The sequence below is a fragment of the Panthera onca genome, chromosome C1 (genome assembly GCF_046562875.1).
Source record: "Panthera onca isolate mPanOnc1 chromosome C1, mPanOnc1 haplotype 2, whole genome shotgun sequence".
Classification (NCBI taxonomy): Eukaryota; Metazoa; Chordata; class Mammalia; order Carnivora; family Felidae; genus Panthera; species Panthera onca.
In genome coordinates, this window is record NC_138346.1 from 82,927,672 (window position 1) to 82,948,327 (window position 20,656).

Genomic DNA, 20,656 nt, shown 5'->3' on the forward strand with positions numbered 1-20,656 from the left:
GTCTGGAAAAAAAAAAACAGATAATAGATACACAGTAGCATGAATAGTGACTGATTATTCTGCCATTCCTCTTAGGATGATGAAGGAGTTAACAAATTAAAACTACTGAGTTAATACTAAGAACTCCCTAAGAATTAGATCTATTTAAATGTGCTGGATTCTAAGTTGATTTGTTTTAAAAACAGAATCCCATGACATATGTGTCTAAATTGTTTTATGAATGGATCTAAACCACTGGAGCTCCTAACAGTCTTTCACCACATGAAAATGTCTTCCTCAGCAAATTTAATGTATTACTTTCTTTAAGAGAGTCATTCTGTATTAGATGCTGAAATAATAACCATCACAATAATTTTAGAACAATTCAATCCAGATATGCCATTCGAAGAAAATATGGGACAAGATTATTCTTTCTTACAGGTTATAGTTATCATCCTTACCTGTCCATGGGTATCACCAGCAGACTTGCCAGCCTCAAATTTTAACGCCAACCCAAAGTCTGCAATGCAAGCTGTCAGGTTGTTTTTCAACAGCACATTTTTACTTTTGATGTCCCTTGCAAATAAAAAGACAAAGTATTCAAATTAATTTTAAACAAGTTATTTCTTAAAAATTTTCATTGAAAGGGAGAAAGGAGTGTATACTATAGAAGTCTGATACACAGAAAAAAGGACAGGGAGAAAAAGCTTAAGCAAATTCCCCCTATACCATGAAGTACACAAGTAGAGTGACAAACTCATTTTTCATAACATGGACAGTAAGGAACTTTCTCCATGAAGTAGTTTTTTAAAGAGCTGCTATTCTAAAAATACTGTCTAGGTCATTCCTTCCTACCTACCTACGAAACATAAAATTGTTTTTTGAGGTAATAAGAATATTTCAGAGTTTATAGTTGGAGAAACTCCCACTGAAACTGAAATTTAAGACACCAAACAAAGAATATTCAAACAAAATGAACTGGCCTATTGGTACAGGCCTACATGTTAGAATGGTCCCTTAGCGGTTCTTATATTCATAAGCTTTGTTGTAGAAAAAAGCATCTCTAAGAATATGTAACATCTCTAAGAATGTGTAACAGAAATTTTTCACCGTAAACATAAACAGCTCCAGCTAGATCCTGGTGTTCTGAAGACTAACCATTTTAAAACCATCAGGTATCTTCTTCTACGCACTAGCTTCAAAGATTCATCCTAGAGATTACTATACTCTAGCTAAATACATCTATGCCATGAGCAGTGGTTAAATTTATGTGCCCAGACACAGAACGAACAGTGGAACACAGGAGGCAACAGGTACACACCCACGAATGCTATAAAAACCAATCAGTTTTCACCTCAGAAGATTTTTTGGAACCTTACTCCTAATAATCTTTGGGGATGCCAAAGAATGAATTCCCTATAGGTCTAGGTGAGGTAAGCAAAAACCCAGGAAGAGACCGACTATATGCAGGAAGGTGAGAAAAAAGGGGAGCTCTTTCTGAGGTGGAAGTTATTCAAGATTTGCAAAATCAGAAGCTATGCTAGAGTTGAATTAAAAGAAATGCCTCCCAGGAACCCAAAACACCCAACTGTTGGCCCTCAGCTAAGTATCTGTTAAATGAATCGGTTCATAACTACTTTTAAAGCAAATCTTTTTTGTTTCATTGAAGTATAGTGGACATGCAACGTTACATTAGCTCCAAGCGTACCACACAGTGATTCAGGAAATCTATACATTCTGCTGTGCTCACCACAGTGCAGCTACCATGTGTCACCTAAAACACCACTGATTATATTCCCTATGTTGTACCTTTTAACGCCATGACTTATTCCTTCCATAACTGGAAGCTTCTTGCCCATTCCCCTTCACCCATTTTGCCCATACCCCCCATCTCCCCTCCCCTCTGGCAACCATCAGTTTGTTCTCTGTATTTTTGGGTCTTTTTCCAAAGCAACTATCTTTAAATTGAATACAAGAAGACAAACTGATCCCATGTTTAAAGGAACTAACATTTTCCCTCTTGAAGGTATGACAATCGTTGGGTCCAACTACTATTGCTTCACTGATGAAGGCAATTGACTAAACCCAGTTATCCAAATGATGCCTCCTTCTACCTCAGCTCAGGTAACGATCACATAGTCATTACAAACATAAGAAAAAAAGGTAACTCAAATTCTCTCCATAATTATATCTAATAATTATCCTTGAAATAAATCATGTTTTGAGGCAAAACAAATTTCTTCCTTTGTGATAGATAAAATACATTTTCAATGTTATCCATGCTTTCAGAAATGAGACAAAACGTAAGTCAATAATTAAATTTTGCTAATGATATTAATATATACATTATCCAAAATACTTCCTAGCCAATCTCAAAGCCAATGTGAAAAAGAAATGAAAATCAACTGCCTCCTATAGCATGGTTGGAGAATTAGGGGGAAAATAAATTTTCCACAGGATTATTAAAAATTTAAATAATAAATATTGACTTATTTGGGAAAACAGTATAAGTTTTAGCTCTACCTGTGAGATATGGCAGGTTTGTGGCCATCTTTTAGGCCAGGTATATCCTCATGTAAGTATGCCAATCCTCTTGCCATGGTTTCTGCAATATGACACAATTCGTTCCAAGAGACCACATTAGCCTTTAGAAAGTCTGACAGTGAACCCTAAAGAAAAGGGCGGGGGGGGGGGTGGAAAAACAACTTATGCTCTTGATAAAAGTCATATGACATGGAGACTTTAAGAAATGATAGGAGGCAACATATCTTTACTTTTAGCGAATATTAACATCTAAAAATCCATTTTTCTGGAATGGTTCAAGTTTCCCCTTAGTAAACATTTGAGTAGGAAGGAATACCCCTAATCTTTAGTTTTGCTACAAGACACAGTCGACTTCCTCCTATTTAGAAGGCAGGAGTTTAAAAAAAAAAAAAAAAAAAAAAAAAAAAGACTATTTGAAAATTTAAGTTCGAGAAATATTTAAAAAGTTAAAATATACAGACTACAGAGATGTTACACCATAGGACTGGGAAACCCAAAATTAAGACCAATAAACTATGCCAGAATCTTCCTCTAAAGATTATTGCCATCCTTTTGGTCAAGAATTTAGGGAAGTATAAGAGCCACTTATATCTGACAGTGACGAAACTGACTGCCAAGGAGAACACAATTTCCTATTTCATTAAAATGTACTTTCACACTAAATCTGAAAGTAGAAAAATTGAGGAAAAATAGCAGGTATGTTTTAGTGATAACTACTCTACAAATCAGTGACAGAACAAAGATCATCAGATAAATCTCCTGCCTCTATTTTTCTCACAGGCTACACTGATTAAAGATTTTTAAGAAACAAAATTCAAGCTAAAAAATGGTCCGTGTAATAAAAATGGATCACGTATGGTAAATGAAAATTACTAAGCACTCGCTACACTGAAATAATTATTTGTGAGAGAGGTATAAAACTGCAGCACGAGAAATAAGGGACAGAAGACTGGTATTATATAAGTAGAGGGTTAGGTGAAAAAGTTGCCATCTTTGCTCTTATATTATTTTTTTTAAAAATTTGTAAATATTAACTGTCTATAATAACATACTGTTCCCAGAAAAATAAATCTGAGCGATTTGTGGCCAACATTAAGTAGGTAAGCCAACCCTGATCCAGAGTTAAAACGAAAAGTAGTTTTTACCTTTTCATGAAATGCTGTGATTAGCCAAAGGTCCACATCAACACTGGTGCCTCGTTTTTCTGCACCAATGAACTGTAATATGTTCTCATGTTTCATTCCAGGTAAACTATAAACTTCATATTCATTTTGCCATGACTGTTTGTCCTAGAGTTAAAAAGAAGGAATGGTAAGAATCCAAAGAACACAGGCAAATAAACCATATCTAAGAGATAACTGAAGAAGATTCTAAGGCAAAATTTAAAAATAAAGCTGTGTGTTAAAAGACTCTTTGATTTCATCTTATTTTTTCATAAAATAAATCTGACAATAAGGTAACAACTCCATCACAAATGCCTTCCCTGCCCCATTCCCTCAAACATTCTTTTTTGTGTTTCTTGCTTGTAAATATAGGAGTTAGCAGAAATGCCATACTTCTGTATCTAACGATGGTAATACATTCTGCTTACAATTTAGTACTGTAGTGTAATTTTATCATGGTAAGAAGTGACTTGTGTTTATTCAGAATAATCTCTGTAAGATATGAATTTCAGGTAGAACGACTTCATCTCAACAGAGGACAATGTTTTTGTTCAAAGACTAACATTATATCAAACATTCTTAACAAAATGTTGAGAATACCCCACGAAGTCAATAGGAGAGCAATAGGGGATAAATAGGCAATACAATATTTTTAAATACTATATGCTCATTTGTGCCTGCAAGTGATCCATGCTTACTACATGTCTACTTACAAAGGATTAGTTTCTCTTCACAATGGAAGAATAATAAAAGTTTGAGGCACCATAGCATAATGGTTAGGAACCCTCTGGATCCAAACTATGTTAAAAACCTTTGCCAAGTTACATCATCATTCAGTTACCTCATTAACAAAATGGAGACTATAGTGTCTGCCCACAGAGTTGTTGTATTACAGGTATACTGTATGTTTTATTCTATGTATGAGTACTGTATCGATACGTATTACAGAGTACACGTATGTGAAGCACCTCCACCTGACACAACAGAAGCACTCAATAAAATATTAGCTACTGTTATTCTTGCTGTTGTTACCTTTATGTTAATATCCGAAGGCCTTTCTCTAATTTTTTTTTTAAGTTTATTTATTTTGAGAGAGCAGAGGAGAGGCAAAGACAGAGGGAGACAGAGGATCCCAAGCAGGCTCCACACTGTCAGTGCAGAGCCCAATGTGGGGCAAGAACCCACGAACCATGAGATCATGACCTGAACCAAAATCAAGAGTCGGATGCTCAACCGACTGAGCCACCCAGGCACCCCAGCCTTTCTCTCATTTTTAAGCTTCTTCCAACAATGAAAGAAGAACCCTGAATTTGTGAATATTAGCAGTACAGACTCAACTCTTCCTCTGAGAACCATAGTTTTAAAATATCTGCATTGCTACCAAAAAAAAAAAGGTAAAAAACTTCTTCACCAACTCTAACAGGCCTTAGAGGAGGCAAGAAAGATAAAAGATAGGTATATTAACTTGACTGTATAACTTTGGAATAAGGAAGATCTGTGAAGATACAGTGGTGGAGCCTGCATCACCAAACCCAACCAGGATTACAATACCACACATGGCATTAGCTAGAGGGGCGTATAAGCAAGAGACAAGGAAGAAGAAATCATCATAGATCGATACCACCAATGGAACAAAACAAAACATAAGAACAGCTCAGAGGTGCATTAGACCAGGGTTTTATGAGGTAAGCCCCCTTTAAAAGAAAAACAAGTCGGGGTGCCTGCGTGGCTCAGTCAGCTGAGCGTCCAACTTTAACTCGGGTCATGATCTCACAATTCATGAGTTTGAGCCCCGCATCTGGCTCACTGCTGTCAGTGCAGAGCCCGCTTCAGATCCTCCGTCCCCTTCTATTTCTGCCCCTCCCCTGGGTTCTTTCTCTCTCTCTCTTAAAAAAAAAAAAAAAAAAGATTAATAAATATTTTAAAAATTAAAAAAAGGGAAAGAAAAACAAGTCCACAGTAAACCAATTACTGGGCATCCTGATTCACTGCCTCTGATAATTCACCAAACAAAATGAATCAGTCTGGGTAATAATACCTCTAAATAACTCTAAAACAAGCATGCTATTCTATCATTCTTCTGTTTGTTTTCTGATAATGTCAATGGGATATTAAAAGTTATCCAATGAAATTATATTATTGGAATCCTCATCTTCATTTTGCACTTCTGTAGAATTTTTATTGGCAAAAGATCTCCTGTGTGTTCATTTATTGTATTTCCACCACTCCAAAGACTACTGTACAATTCCATGCTTCATATGAGAAGGCGGACAAAAGGGGTAACCATTTTCCTCAGTATCACAAAGAACCACCTTGAAATATATGGTTTGTATTTTCAGACTGTTTCTGAATTATACTAATCGAGCCAGGTGTATCTTTTAAAAAATATGTGCAGATCAGAAAAATACAATAACATACCTGTATTGGAAATATTTTCACAGCTACATATTCATTGAGCAACTGGGCTTTCCAAACACAACCAAATCTTCCCCTTGCTTTCACTTCTAATAACTGTAGTGGCTTCAAACCTAGTAACGGAGAAGGTGGGGGTGGTCCTGGGTCCTAAGATAAACAATAATGATAATATTAAAAAGCAGCACACAATACATATCAATTCTAAATATGAGAAAAAAGGGAGTATACTGAGGAATCAATTGACAGAAATGGTAAACACATACAAATGACATTAACTTCAGTCTTGCCAAAACTGATTTCTCAAGCATTACTAATTATTTATAGTGATCATAAGGCAAGCCACTTGAATCAAGAGTTTTCATAATAACATTCAGTGAATAACATTCACTACTGCTATCTAAGTACAGCAGGAGAAATATCAAATCATTTTTAGTCTCACTAATTTTCTGGACTAAGATTTTCTGTGACTTTTAGGATATTACTTAACAGTATTTCAATGGTTTCATCTAGTTGATACTTCATTAGAAGAGGAGGATTTTAAAAGTGCCAGCAACAGCAAGTTATGACTATGTCTCAAAGAAAAATACTCCTCAAAATCCACTACTTTCCCCAGTGACTGTTTATCTTTAATCTCAGAAATGCCCATAGTCCTTCTCAAACACACTGCAAATAAGTGTATCAAAGCACATAAGAGAAATATTTTGAATAGCCAAACTATTACGTTCATTCTGATTTTTCAACCTATTAACAATTCATCCCTTTGCTTATAATTACCAAATTGACCTGAAATAAAAATTATTAGTGTTCTGAGTCTGACTGGCAAAGAAAGTACAAATTATAATCCAGAAAATGAGTGGTCACTGTAGTAGATGTACAAGGTAAGTAAAACAAAAGAGAAGAGTACTGCTACAGGTAATTTAAAAAATGGAGGAAATACAGTATGTGAACAGGAGCACAACATTTATGAAACACAAGGGAATCCTCCCTATACAAACTCCTCACTAGAAGCCTCGTATCAGTTCAATATCTACAACTAAAACAAGATGTAGGAAGCCTTCAGAAAAGCTTCCAGAGCAAAGTAATAAAAATGTTTGAAAGGCTGCATAATGAGTATTGTAAGGAGGAACTAAAATTTCTGTGGCAACAGCAACAGACACTGTGACCCTGGATGGCATCTAAGTCGCTTGGAAAGAGTGTGCCATACCCTTATCCATGCAGCTCTCTTTCCCTTTCCTCTCAAGACAAAAATCTCTTCTAATGCCCTAAGACTGTCAGTGCTCCCTTTAGGTATTATTCAGCCTACTGGTGGCACTCAAGAATTTTAAAAGTTGACATCTACATTAGAAAGACCCTCAAAAAATAAAACCATTGCAAGGTATAAAAGAGGAAAAATGTGCAATTTCACTGTGGGCAATCTTTATAACATGGCTTGAGAATTCCTATTTTAAAATAGGAGGATAAACTAGAATACTTCCTGTAACTAATTTCAACCTCAAATGTTTATTTTTAAAATGTCTACAAAAGCTGCTTTTCCTTCACACATTGAAAAGATGAAAGGTTATACAGTAGAGCTAAAGAGTGTTGCGGTTTCACAGAGTGAGGAGTCTAGGAAGTCAGATACAAATCTTAGAGAAGTATGGCCCCCAAAGTTACGATTCTCAGTGGGAGAGGACAGAAGAATCTATGCAGAGGTTTTATCAAAACTAAACCTACCCTACCTCATTCCCTGACTGGTCACTTATAACTGTAATAAGAGATTCTACTGAAAAAGAGTATGTTATTTATGTGGATGTGGAGACAGGAGAAAAAAAGGTTGAAAACTACTCTTGCGGAGGCAAGAGAAACCACTCATGTTCAAAGTCCAAGAATTATTAGATAACTGCATAAACTAATTAATGTTAACAGAAAAATTTATGTTTGAAAAACTTTATAAGCATTTTTTTTAATGTTTATTTATTCTTGAGATAGAGGAAGAGACTGAGCATGAGCAGGGGAGGGGCAGAGTGAGAGAGGGACACAGAACCCGAAGCAAGCTCCAGGCTCTGAGCTGTCGGCACAGAGCCCGATGCAGGGCTTGAACTCAGGAGCTGTGAGATCATCACCTGAGCTGAAGTCGGACGCTTAACCGACTGAGCCAACCAGGTGCCCCTGAAAAGCTTTAAAATTACTATAAAGTTAAAATCAATGATTTCCCCCCTTCTTTAGAAATAAGTCAGAAACGTCAAGTTGTCAAAGCAGGGATACCAAAAACTAAAGTATGCAGATAAGAGCTGAAAGGTGAAGAGGCAAAATAACGAGGTAAAGAATAGAATCGCTCTTTACTTAAACATTAAGATTTTGAATAACTTTAATATAAATTGATAATGTCTCTTGATAACATTCTATATTACCAATTCTGTTCTAAAGAGTACCAACCACACAGCTAGGATTTAGTCTATAAAACAGTATTTAGATGACTTAATCCACATCTCAAGAATATGTCAGCAGTTCAAAATAATACTAACCTTAATTTTAGGAAACATGCAAGAACTCTCAATGTCTATATTTAGGGGGAAAAGATCACTGAATATTTTCTAAGTGCAAAGATAAACTTCAAGGTTCCCATAAGTTTCCAAGGTTTTGTTTGGCAAGTTCTAAGCTACCATTATTTCAGTAAAGTATCTTAGGTCACTCTCCCAATGACATTACCATTCTATTCAGTATTATATCATAACAACCTGAAAACAGACTGTTGTCAAAATTACTTATAAATAAAAAGCTTAAATTTAAGAACACTGGCAAATTTTTAAAGGGTGAGGAAAAGGTCTACAAAAACACATTCCTATAAAATCTCAAAACTTTTAGAAATGATACATGTGTGTTTTTAAATAATATTCTATAATACTGAAAAGTTGAGACTCAAAATGAGCTAATGAAGTACAGCTAACTGAATAAAATATATAGTGCCAAATCAATATGCCTTTTTGTTTTAATGAAAAATTACTAGACTATTCTATGTCATACTTTTCAACTCTTCATTAAATTTATAAGACGCTTTAACTGTATCTCTAATATTTGGCTTTTATTTATCCTATCATCTAAGAATATCAGAAATTATTTTCAGTTTATGAGCATCATTATACTAATTTACCCACCAAAAGTCTACGCAGTTCACGCTTGAACAACATGGGTTTGAACTTCAGCGGTCCACTTATTAGGTTTCTTTTTTCTTCCAATAAATATAATGCAATGTATTTTCTCTTCCTTATGATTTTCTTAATAACATTTTTTTTTTGTCTCTAACTTACTTTATTGTAAGAATAAAGTATGTATACCAAACATACAACATACAAAATATATGTTAATCAACAGTTTGTGTTACCAGTCACAAAATTTAGTACTTTGATGGGGGTAAAAAGTTACATGCAGATTTGACCATGTAGGGCGTCGGCACTCCCTTCACCCCGCATTGTTCAAGAGTCAACTGTACTTGATTCTAGGAATAAAGATTTATACCTTTAAAATATATCAACAACCCAAAGAGATAAATTCAGATTTAAACTTCATAATGACATCAACATTCTGATGTTATCCATAAAACATGTCTTCGCCCTGCTACACAGAAAACCACCTTTTAGGGAGCAATGGTAAGGTCTGCAGAATTCCTGAAAACTTGCCCTAAGTCTCTAGCTCTCTTGCAATAAATACCCATGCTACTTTGCACAGTTAAGAAGACATGTATTAGAACATAGCTCTGATTACATCTCCTTTATCCATTTGTATATGAAAATTATACAATTCTGGCATCAGAAGACCTCATGTTGAGAAACAACAAATGGCAGTAGCTGAAAAAAAGTGCACCTACCCAAACACCACTACCCTCTAGAATTACTAAAATCAAGACTGGAATAAATTAGTACAAGTGAAGAGCTGCAAAGTAGTCTGTGATCATTTTCTTTATTCTGAGTTCTCAAGGGTGAGAAGGGTGAATTCTAATCTAAAATAAAGCCTCAATCTCTAGACAGCAAAAGATGAACTGGCTAGCCCATTTGCTACAGAGGCTAAAGATGCAAGAAACTATCTGAAAACACAGATTTCATGATAAAAGATAATGGGTTCAACCAGAAAGTCAGCTCCTGTTAAAAATGTGCATACGTGAACATTTAAGCTAGTGACATTTCTAGCCACTAGGGGTTAATGTCTACTCAACTAAAACCGTTGTTTCTACATTCCAACTTAGATAAGTATAAATGCTGGTAACGATTCCTTGAAAACCAAAACTATTACGGTGGCAAATCAATCATGTTTTTAATACTAAAAGTGGTAAAAAAAAAAAAATCATAACAAATTTATAAAGGATGCACAATAAAGCAACAACGACAACAAAAATCTAAAAACAAAATGTTCAGTATGCATCCACAAAAAGTTCCACAACCATAAAACAAACATCAATGCATCTTACCTCTATCATTATATGAAAGGCGTGCTTGTGAAGAAAAAACACAGGCAAAAGAAATTACGATTTATATCAAGAATGAAATGAAAAATGACACATCAGTTACAAAAGTGAAAGAAAGAGAATAATGATTTAGCTTTTTAAAATTGGCAATGATCCAATTTATCATATTTTTAAAATAAAAGTTGGGAACACTTTCCTTATAAACAGAGGAAAGTAATATCAAACAAACAAAAAACTTGGACATTACCTTTCAGATAAGGGGTATTATTATATACATGGTTCTGGTATGACCCCAAGTTACCTGATCCAATAAACTTCCAAGTCTTAAGTAATTGTTACTTGTTTTTCTAAGAAGTTCTAGAGTCTCAACTGGAAGAGTAAAATGAGCAATTTAATTGAGAAAATATCTTGGAATTGGCTTCTGGACACGAGAGGGCAGTATTGCCTTTAACAAAAACCAGGAGCAGCACAGGAAACATTTTTATGTAACTAGAAGTTGGTTCTCAGCCCACACTCCAACAGTTGTTTTACGAATCTCTAAAATCTGTTTCCTGAACTGCTTCACTCCCCTTTTCATGGAAGACAGTAGAATCATAATAGAAAAATGTTCCTGATGTCTTTGTGTGTGCAACATAAACAATATACTAGGGTAAGAAAATAAGACCGAGGAAAAAATTTTAAAAATGAGATTTAAGTAGAACACAGTGACAGGCCAGGCCCACTGTTGACTACTTACTAGCCACGTAAGAGTGAAGAAGTCAAGTAGTGGTGGCCATGAGAACAAGTATCCATACATATTTTTTAGTCTGAGGACACTTAGATACTGACAAGACTTTTGAAAATAAGATTTTCATTTTCCCAGTCATCCTAATATAGTTAAGGGCCTAAATTTATAATTAAGAGAAATACTGTCACCAATGTAAAAATCCCCTCCTTCAAATCCCCTCCAATCGCTGAGTAAAACCGCCATTTCTAGTATCTCTACAATATTTATACAGAGAATAGCACTGATTTGACAACTCATTTATCTGTACCAGCAGCTTAGTTTTTCTTCCTTCTTGATTTTTCTCCTATGATAATGGTTCAGGATTATTTATAATTCATCTAAAAGGCTTAGCTAATCCTACTATCACAACATCTTATCAGTACTCCAGAGTAAAATTCATCTCTTTGAAAGAAATACATGCCAAATGAATAACTAGACTTTAGCTTCCCAGGGCATAGGTATGTCTCAGGTTTTGTTTTACAGTGACTTGTAACAGGGATAATAAACCTACCACTGCAAGTAACACAGTGCAAGTATGTGCCATCCATGCATCTTACCAAAAAGTCTATCTTTGCCCAATATACTTCTCAATAAATGAACATGAGAATAAGTCCTAGAATGATCAAGCTAAACAAGAGATGCCAACAACAGGCCTCAATGTGTAAACTATGTTACAAAATAAAAGGGTCAAAACAGAATCCAAAAAAATTAAATCACTGAAATACATGGATAAAAAGCAACCAAGCCAAACAAACAAACACACAAAAAACAATCTGAATTCACAACACAGAAAATGAAACTTGACTATCATGCACTATAACTGGAGAGAACAGTAAAAAACAAATCAGCACATTAATGTCAAGTCATTAGGCTCCTGGATGCGAAAGAGACTTCGCTGCCTATTCCATAAGGGGGAAAGAAATTTAACTAAATTATATTGCCAAATATCAGAAAATAATGACTAGGACTTCTCCATTCACTCAACCAATCTTTACTGAGTGCCTACTTTGTGCCAGACACTGACTATCTGGCTTCTCGTGATGCTTACTACAGTGTGGGGAAGTAAGACTAATCAAAGATACCACACTAATGAATGCATAATTATGAAATAATTGCAATAAAGAGAAATTCAGTATCCTGAGCACCTGTAAGGAGAAAACTGACTTACACTGGCAGGTTAAATAAGATTTTCCTGGGGAGAGGATCCTTGAAAAATGGAGTAAGTACTAGAGGGAGACAGATTAGGTAGGAAAATGGCATTGGGATACAATGACTCGTGCAACCAAATGGTTACTGGTTCTATTTACTGAGAACGAGGTTTGGAGAGATTATTTCCCTGAATGTTAACTACTTGGAAATATCTAATTGCTGATGTTTAGTAGGCAGTTAGATATACAGAACAGGAATACAAAGAAATCTTTCTAGATTATGGATTCTGGTTCATTTATATACTATAAACATATAGGACATATACTATGAATTTTCTCTTATTTACTACTTAAATCATTCCAAGTTTGATATATTTTATGTGTGTGTGTATGTACATACACATATGTGTGTATATATACATATACATTTATATATACATATAGACACATACATACACATATATACACACATATATACATATATACATATATGTATATATGTGTGTATATATATATATATCTAACGGGGATAACTCACTAAATATCTTCTTAGGACCTCAAGAAGAATTAAGGACCCCTCCTACCCCCTGCCCCCTACACAAAGTATTTGAAAACCAACCAATTCTGAATTTGTCTCATCTTAGTCATCTAATTATCTCATGCTGTAGGAAATGTTACAGTTGCTAATTTTAAAAAAGACTATTGCCAAGTAGATAGAAATAGAACATATAAAGAAATAATATAGTGTATGTATCAGAACAAATGTTTCTGAGCTAGGAAGACATTATACATTAACAGATTCAATAATATTGATACCGCCAAATGCACAGCCATCATTCTATCCAGTTAGATCTTCAAAATTCCACTGTGATGCACCAACTCCTACTTCCTCCAGTTTCTCTCAACTAACTCCTGAAAGCAAGGCAAAGGCAGACAGAGGTGGATGAGACAGGATTCTGAATAAGTTCCCTAAGGAGAAGGTAGCTCCTCAGGGTAGTTAGCAGGGGGGAGGTTAAAAGTCTGAAGAAACCAATCTCCTTCTGGCCACTGCTCAAAAGCATCAGGTTTATTATTAAGGATAGAAGAAATTTTTATTTATTTTAGCATTGGTATTCTTCAAGTAAAGCTGCAAAAAGGAAAAGGTTCACTACATATTCTATAAATTATGGCGTGGTAAAATGGTTATGTTTACCTACAGGGTTATATGCACTTACTATAAAAGCTATTTTGACTTTATAAATATTCGTTGTTTATATTTTTTAATGTTTTTTTTTTTTTTTTTTTGAAAGAGAGAGAGAGCATGAGTGGGGAAGGGCAGAGAGAGGGAGACACAGATTCCAAAGCAGGCTCCAGGCTCTGAGCCATCAGCACAGCGCCTGACGTGGGGCTCAAACCCATGAACCGTGAGATCATGACCTGAGCCAAAGTTGGAAGCTTAACCAACTGAGCCACCCAGGCACCTCTCGTTGTTTATATTTTTATATAAACAGTAACTCAAAGGGTATACAAGGTTGTATCTGAGAAGGGAAGTGTTTTGGAGATGAAGGATACAAAAGGGACTTCAACTTTATCAATAATGTTTTATTTCAATTACGTTTTCCTACAGATCCAAAGTAGATGTAAGAAAATGTCTGTTCTGAGTGGTAGATGTTTGTAATATTTTTCTCAAAACTTCCCTGTGTTTTGCTCCTTTATTTATGACATAAATGTAAATAAAGATTTAGTTATCAGCCAAAAAAACAAAAAACTACTTTAAACATACTTTATATACTCTGATCGTCCTCTTTATCCTGCTTTAGTTTTTTACAGACCCCATCTAATTACCTACTGGAATAAATAAGCCATTCAATTAAAATCATTTCAGTGAATAATAATCCTTGGATATAAATGCCCAGACTCTACCATTCCAAAGACTGACACTAGAGCAAGACACTTCACCTATCTGTCCCTTGTTTTTCTTATCTATAAAATGGACTTAATAAAACAGAACCTATATTTGGGGTGTTGAAAGATTAATCTGTGTAAAGTGCTCTGTGTAGTCCTTGACAGAGTACTCAAAATTGAAATTTTTTATTACGCTAATTTCAAAGTATTGGCATATAAATATGTATCTTCAATGGCTTCAATAAATACAACTTCGAGTACAATTCTGAAGTTGTTACTCTGGCAGCAATAATAGCTAACAGGTTTTGAGCACTTATCATTAGATAAGCGTCCCAGATATGGCTCCTGGTCACTATATAACTGGAGTCAGACATTTCTCCTCTTTTCCTCCACTCTTGCTCCCTTCTTACTCTGCCTGTCATTGCCAAGCTGCAAAGCCAAACAACCAATCACCAACCTATTTTTTTGTTCCCTTATATACTAACTGTGGGCTTCAAAAGGGAAGAACTGTCCCTCCGATGCTTATCACCACACATCAGCATGATGCCCAGCACACAACAGGCTCTCAAGCATTAGGTGAGTGGTTAAGCTAAAACAAAACAAACAAACCCGAACGAACACCCGCCAGCCTATGTGATACAAGCAGCTTTTCACTAACAAATGGGCCTTTTCATTTTATTGTCTCAAATTAACAGAAAAGATTTGACAGTGATGAAGTAGCTAAGAATGAAGGAACAGATCTACGATGAGGTCCAGGAAGTAGAGTTGAGAGAAAATCAAAGTCACTTCTTCCTATCTTCCATCTTGCCAGATAAGAAAAAAGAGAAATTTTTTATTTTTTTTAATGGTTATTTAATTTTTGAGAGGGGGACAGAGCTAAGCGGGTGAGGGGCAGAGAGAGAGGGAGACACAGAATCCAAAACAGGCTCCATCCAGGCTCTGAGCTGTCAGCACAGAGCCCAATGTGGGGCTCGGACCCATGAACCATGAGATCATGACCTGAGCTGAAGTAGGACACTTAACTGAGTGAGCCACCCAGGCACCCTGAAAAAGGAGAAATTAGGTACTCTCATCTATACGCATCAGTCCCACTTGTAAATTGGAAGATGCGGTCCTCCACAGTCCAACGAAAAACTGAACTCAAGATTTTAAAAATTAAATGGAAGTCATTTTTAGAAATAAAGTGCTCCATTATTAACTTTAATGTACAGCTTTAACTCATTTTAAACTTTGGATAAAGCTTTTAATTTTTTTTCCTTCTCCTCTTCCCTTCTTTTTTGCTTTTGGACATAGAATTTCAGCAAATCTCAAGCAGAGATTTGTCCATTCATTTGTTAAGTAAAATAATTCATATATGCCTAAGAGAGTAATTTTTTGTCAAGCTGCAAGTCTACAAATAATTTATGACACTTCTCCCAACAATCAGTTTAGAAGTATACATAAAACTTAGTTGTAATTTAAGTTGTAACAAAAATAATCACACACAAAGGTAGAACACAGAAGAAAGAGACATTTGCAGTAGTCCTGAACTATTTCTTAGGCATGTACCAAAAAAAAAAAAGAAAAAAAAAAAAAAGATGCTCAACTGCAAGACAAGAGCATTATATCACCAGATTTTAAACCTACTAAAATAAGACAGTTAAAAATATTGTGAAATGTAGACTCCAGGTCTTAGCAGAAACCTAACACCAACTCAAAGCTAATAAAACATCAAGTTTTGAAATTTCATGAGCATACATTAGAGCTCCACTAAGTTTCACTTAAGAACACATCACTTAATCAGAATGAGACTGAAAAGTATTGAGCTGAGAAGCTATCCTCAGTATACCTTTAAATTAAAAGAAACCAATTGTGAAATAACATTTGTAGTTTATAAAAGGGAAGGAAAGCATGTATTCAAACGAATGAGATTAGAAAAGGGTGTCAGAGGATACATATCAACCCGTTAAAATTGATTATTTCAGGAAAATGATAAAGGAAAAAAAAAGGAAGAACAAATGGTTCTATCTCCTTTCTTTTGCACACACTTCCTTCTGTAGAATTTGTCTTATTATAACAAGCAAGTATTATACATTCTTAAAAAGAAAAGAATTAAAAAGAGAAAGTGAGTCAACCTATTTCAAGATGTGGTTTTGCAAGTATAACAATATTAGCATGTTAAATACTCACTTAAATTTAGTAAATTTCCCCTTCATCCTCCCCAAATAAATAAGCAGCACACTTCCCTAAACTGGCTTGGTTGAATGTTAGGCTACCCTTTCAGTATCTTATTAATTTTAAATGGGTACACATACAGACTCATGTTCAACAGGAAAGTCCTACACAGCATTTTCAGACAGCTTGGTTTCTCAGTGGACAGTAATTTGGCAGAGCATGAAAGGACAACCTATTATTACTTTAATATTAAGGTCAACAGGATTATTTTGTATGCCCAATTCAGTATCCCAAACATCTGACAGCCTTTATTCTCTACCAGACCAAATTCTAGACAAAATGTCATGATGCAAAGAACTGAAGAGACTGATGTCACTTAAATAAGTATTAATGTTGCAATACTACAGTGCTATTTATATAGCCTTTAAAAATGCACAAGAAGTTAACTTCATACCTTGTTAAAGGTAGGTAATTTCTAGTTCCTGAAATCTGCTTTCTTATCAGCAAGTGTTTTTTATCAGCACAAATATAGATCTTATTAACAGGAAACTGAAGCTCACGTATGGTTTTGAGAGCGATGCAAACACTTTTATTGAAACCACATTAACTCTAACTACAATAAGACTTCTTAATCATAGAGTCAATGCATCTATTCCCTCCTATTCTTGACTCACCGGCACTAGAAAAACCAGTTGTGTTCAGTTTACTCACTGTAGATACAAGAGCAAATTCCTACATGTGGAAAGACAGTTTCACCACAGGCAAAAGAAAAGGACCTAGGTGATGCAAATTAAAAGGATGCTTCAAAGCTTGTGATTGCAGAAAGAACTGAATACTGGCATTCTCTTATAAAAGCCTGAATACTTCAACTTATTCTACCCTAAAGACATACAGCCTCAATATTTTTCTTAAAACTAAGCCCTAAAGCTTTTTATTAAAGGAATCCCTGGGCATGCTGCATTATCATCTCAGTACAACTCTAAATGCAACAAAGTCAATTCAGTAATTCGTCACTTACAGAGTGGTTATATCTACAAACAGTAGGTGACAGACAGTAGTGATTACAATACACCCATGGTATTCAAGGGGCTTACAATCAAGTGGGAGACTGGAACATGTACACAAATGACTAGTGCCTTTCTCAACTGGGGCTATTCATCTGAATCACACAAGATATAAACTGACTTCAGCAGTATTTTCTCAATTCTTTCAAGGACAGTACACAACTAATACCATTCCATATATATATAATGGATGGCTTAAGGTGTAATGGGAGGAAAGAATAAAAAGGTAGATGTATGGAGGTATGGAAGCCCATATGTCATACTCCAAACTGTGTATTCTTTGCTGTGGGTCACTGAGAGCCCTCAAATATTTTTTAAAACAGAAGTAACATGGGGCACCTGGGTGGTTCAGTCAGTTAAATGTACAACTTCAGCTCCGATCATGATCTCACTGTTGGTGAGTTTTGAGCCCTGCGTCAGGCTTGCTGCTGTCAGCACAGAGCCTACTCTGGATCCTCTGTGCCCCTGTCTCTGCCCCTCCTCTACTCACACTATCTCAAAAATAAACAAACATTAAAAATAATAATAATAATAATAAGTAATATAATCAGACATGTAAAACACTATTCTACAGTAACAGTATAGATGAAGAGAGAAGACCAGCTGAGATTACAGAAATAATCTCAGCCACAGGTGTAATAATGTCCTGAACTACAAAAGATCAAGAAAGATAAAAAGGTGAATGAACAGGACTTGGTAAATGACAGGGCCAAAAAAAGTAGCAGCTGTCTCCAAGGCTTTCCACCCAGGATGACTGGATGATACCAAGACAGTGATACCATGGAACAATGTTAGAAACGTAACAGTAACAGATTATAAAGAAAGAAGGATGGCTTCAATTAAAAACAAAAAAAAGAACAAAATTACTTTACCCATACTTCTAACTATACTAGATCTGAGAATAAATATTTTTTACTGGTTACTAAGAACCATAATTAAAGACCAGATTTTAAAGCAGGTATATTTCCATATCACTTCCTCACAATAAAATACTAACACCAGAAGAAATTCTAACTCGATGTCTTAGAAATAAAGAATCCTACAATTTAGCTGTCAGAACCAGCTCAGTAAAAAGATACATGTGGATATCTCTCGTCTTCCAGGATGCCATAGGACTCATCTTTTAGCCCCCAGTGAGAATAAAAGACTGAAATCAGACCAAGGAATGATCACAGTATATATAACTTCAGCTTGCTCTGTGAGATTCACTGTAAATTCTCAAGTATAGTTCTTATTGTAGCAATGACTTTTCAAGAAGATATTACCACAATGAGACTAATGTCTTACAAAGACCAATTAATTCACAAACCAGCCTTTAGCCAAAGCTTTAAGGAAAAGTTTACCTAATAAAAGGAATGAAATATTTCATGACACTGTCTAAAAATGTTTGAAAATTTGGGAGGAAAAATCCACAAGAATATAAGATCTTTCCAGAATTCCTAAACCTAAACCTTGGAATTTTCCTAATTCATAAACCTTGAAATTAAGCTTTGAATATGGGAACCTGAATATGGACGAAATAGGGAAATCACCGTAAGACTTCAAATGTATGTCTCCCTTACTACCCCTGTCTCTCACAAAAGTCTTGAATAACTAATAGGCAGGGGTACTATCAATTCAGAGGCTCAGGAATCCTTACCTACAACCAATCAATGCTGATAAACCTTATTCTAAAATGTCCTAAAAAATTTTCTTAATGGAAACACAGGAATATGCCCTTCTATATTTCCATGACTTTTCCTTTTTGTCCTATGTGAGGCCATATGATGATGTTATTACTCATTTTAGTAGTCAGACTATTCAATATCCAAAGTAGGAAAATAAATTAACCTATAGAATGATTTTGAGATGGCAGTGATGTTTACTGAATTTTTAAAACAGCAGAGACATCAGCTTCCTGGGGGGAGGGGGGGGAGGCAGAACAGCATAAAGCAGTAAAGCTTTAGTGTCAGAGTCCTTGGTTCGGATTCCAGCTCTGACACTTGTGAGCTTTGCTATGTCTCAATTTCTTTATCTATAAAATGGGGATTGAAACTACATAAACAACCCTGTGAGGTAAAATCAAATCAGCATTTTTCACACCTGGCTGGTCACAAGAATCACCTTGGAATTTTATTAGAAACATAAAATCTCAGGCCCCACTCCATACTTACAGGGATGTGGCCCAAGAATTTGTATTTTTTAACAAATTCCAAAGATGAGCCTTACATACCAGTCATAATATAGGAACCATGGAAAAAAATTTATGTATGTTTTTACATATTCTTATATAAAATTCTTGTCTTTATATATTTATGTAACAGTATCCCAGTACAATACATTCTAAGTGTTCAATAAATACTTGATGTTATTATCAATAATTACTTTAAAATAGGAGATAAAATTGATCATTTTGTAACAGGATGGCCACTAAGCAGTGTTGCAGAACTACTTTGTATAATCCTCTCACCAAAAAGGAGACTTAAAGCATGAGACTATACTGTCTGAGACAGTGAGAGATGATATAAACTAAGTTCCAAATTGATGACAACCCCTCTTTTGCACAAACATAGTTTGCAACAGAAAGAAAGCATAAAGTTAGGCATGTTTATATTTTTCCTAACAAAGCTTGACCATTCCAGATCATTCCATCACAAAACCATGCAAATTCACCACAGAGCAATTCAAGTGCTAAATAAATGTGTACAGTATCATTAATACGGTAACAAATATCCAAAGCCCACAGAAATGGATATTCATTGAAGATTCCTGATTCTCAGTTATTTATGAATAACTGTATCTTTCCTTTTTAAAGTCTAAACGTTTGAATTAATTATCATTTCTAAATAAAATGGCCTCATGTGTTAAGATACTGAGCCTTTTAAAAGAAAGCCCAACCACACCTTTGTGCTAATATTATATAATTATCAATGCTTTCTATAAAATTACATTATTTTTTTAAGTTTTATTAAGAAACTTAACAAATTTGTTTTTAAATTGAGTTTCCAGTTTGTTTCGATCATCACATAAATCTAGGGTAAATTCAGACACTACTACAAGTACTAAATACTCTCCCTTCTAAATACAAACATAAAATAAAAAACAGTTGCCACCAAGAGAAG

General features: G+C 35.0%; 1 protein-coding gene across 2 annotated transcripts in view; it reads right to left on the bottom strand.

Moving 5' to 3' along the window:
• Positions 1-20,656, bottom strand: part of ACVR2A (activin A receptor type 2A) — an 82,475-nt gene that overhangs the window by 8,877 nt on the left and 52,942 nt on the right. Inside the window, exons 5-9 of one of the 2 annotated variants that reach the window (XM_060626401.3) lie at positions 10,543-10,566; positions 6,105-6,248; positions 3,669-3,812; positions 2,503-2,648; positions 441-555 (exon numbers count right to left, since the gene is read on the bottom strand). In XM_060626401.3, the coding sequence (XP_060482384.1) occupies positions 441-555; positions 2,503-2,648; positions 3,669-3,812; positions 6,105-6,248; positions 10,543-10,566 (573 nt within the window). The remainder of the gene's footprint in view (positions 1-440; positions 556-2,502; positions 2,649-3,668; positions 3,813-6,104; positions 6,249-10,542; positions 10,567-20,656) is intronic. The other variant, XM_060626402.3, reaches the window with a different exon arrangement.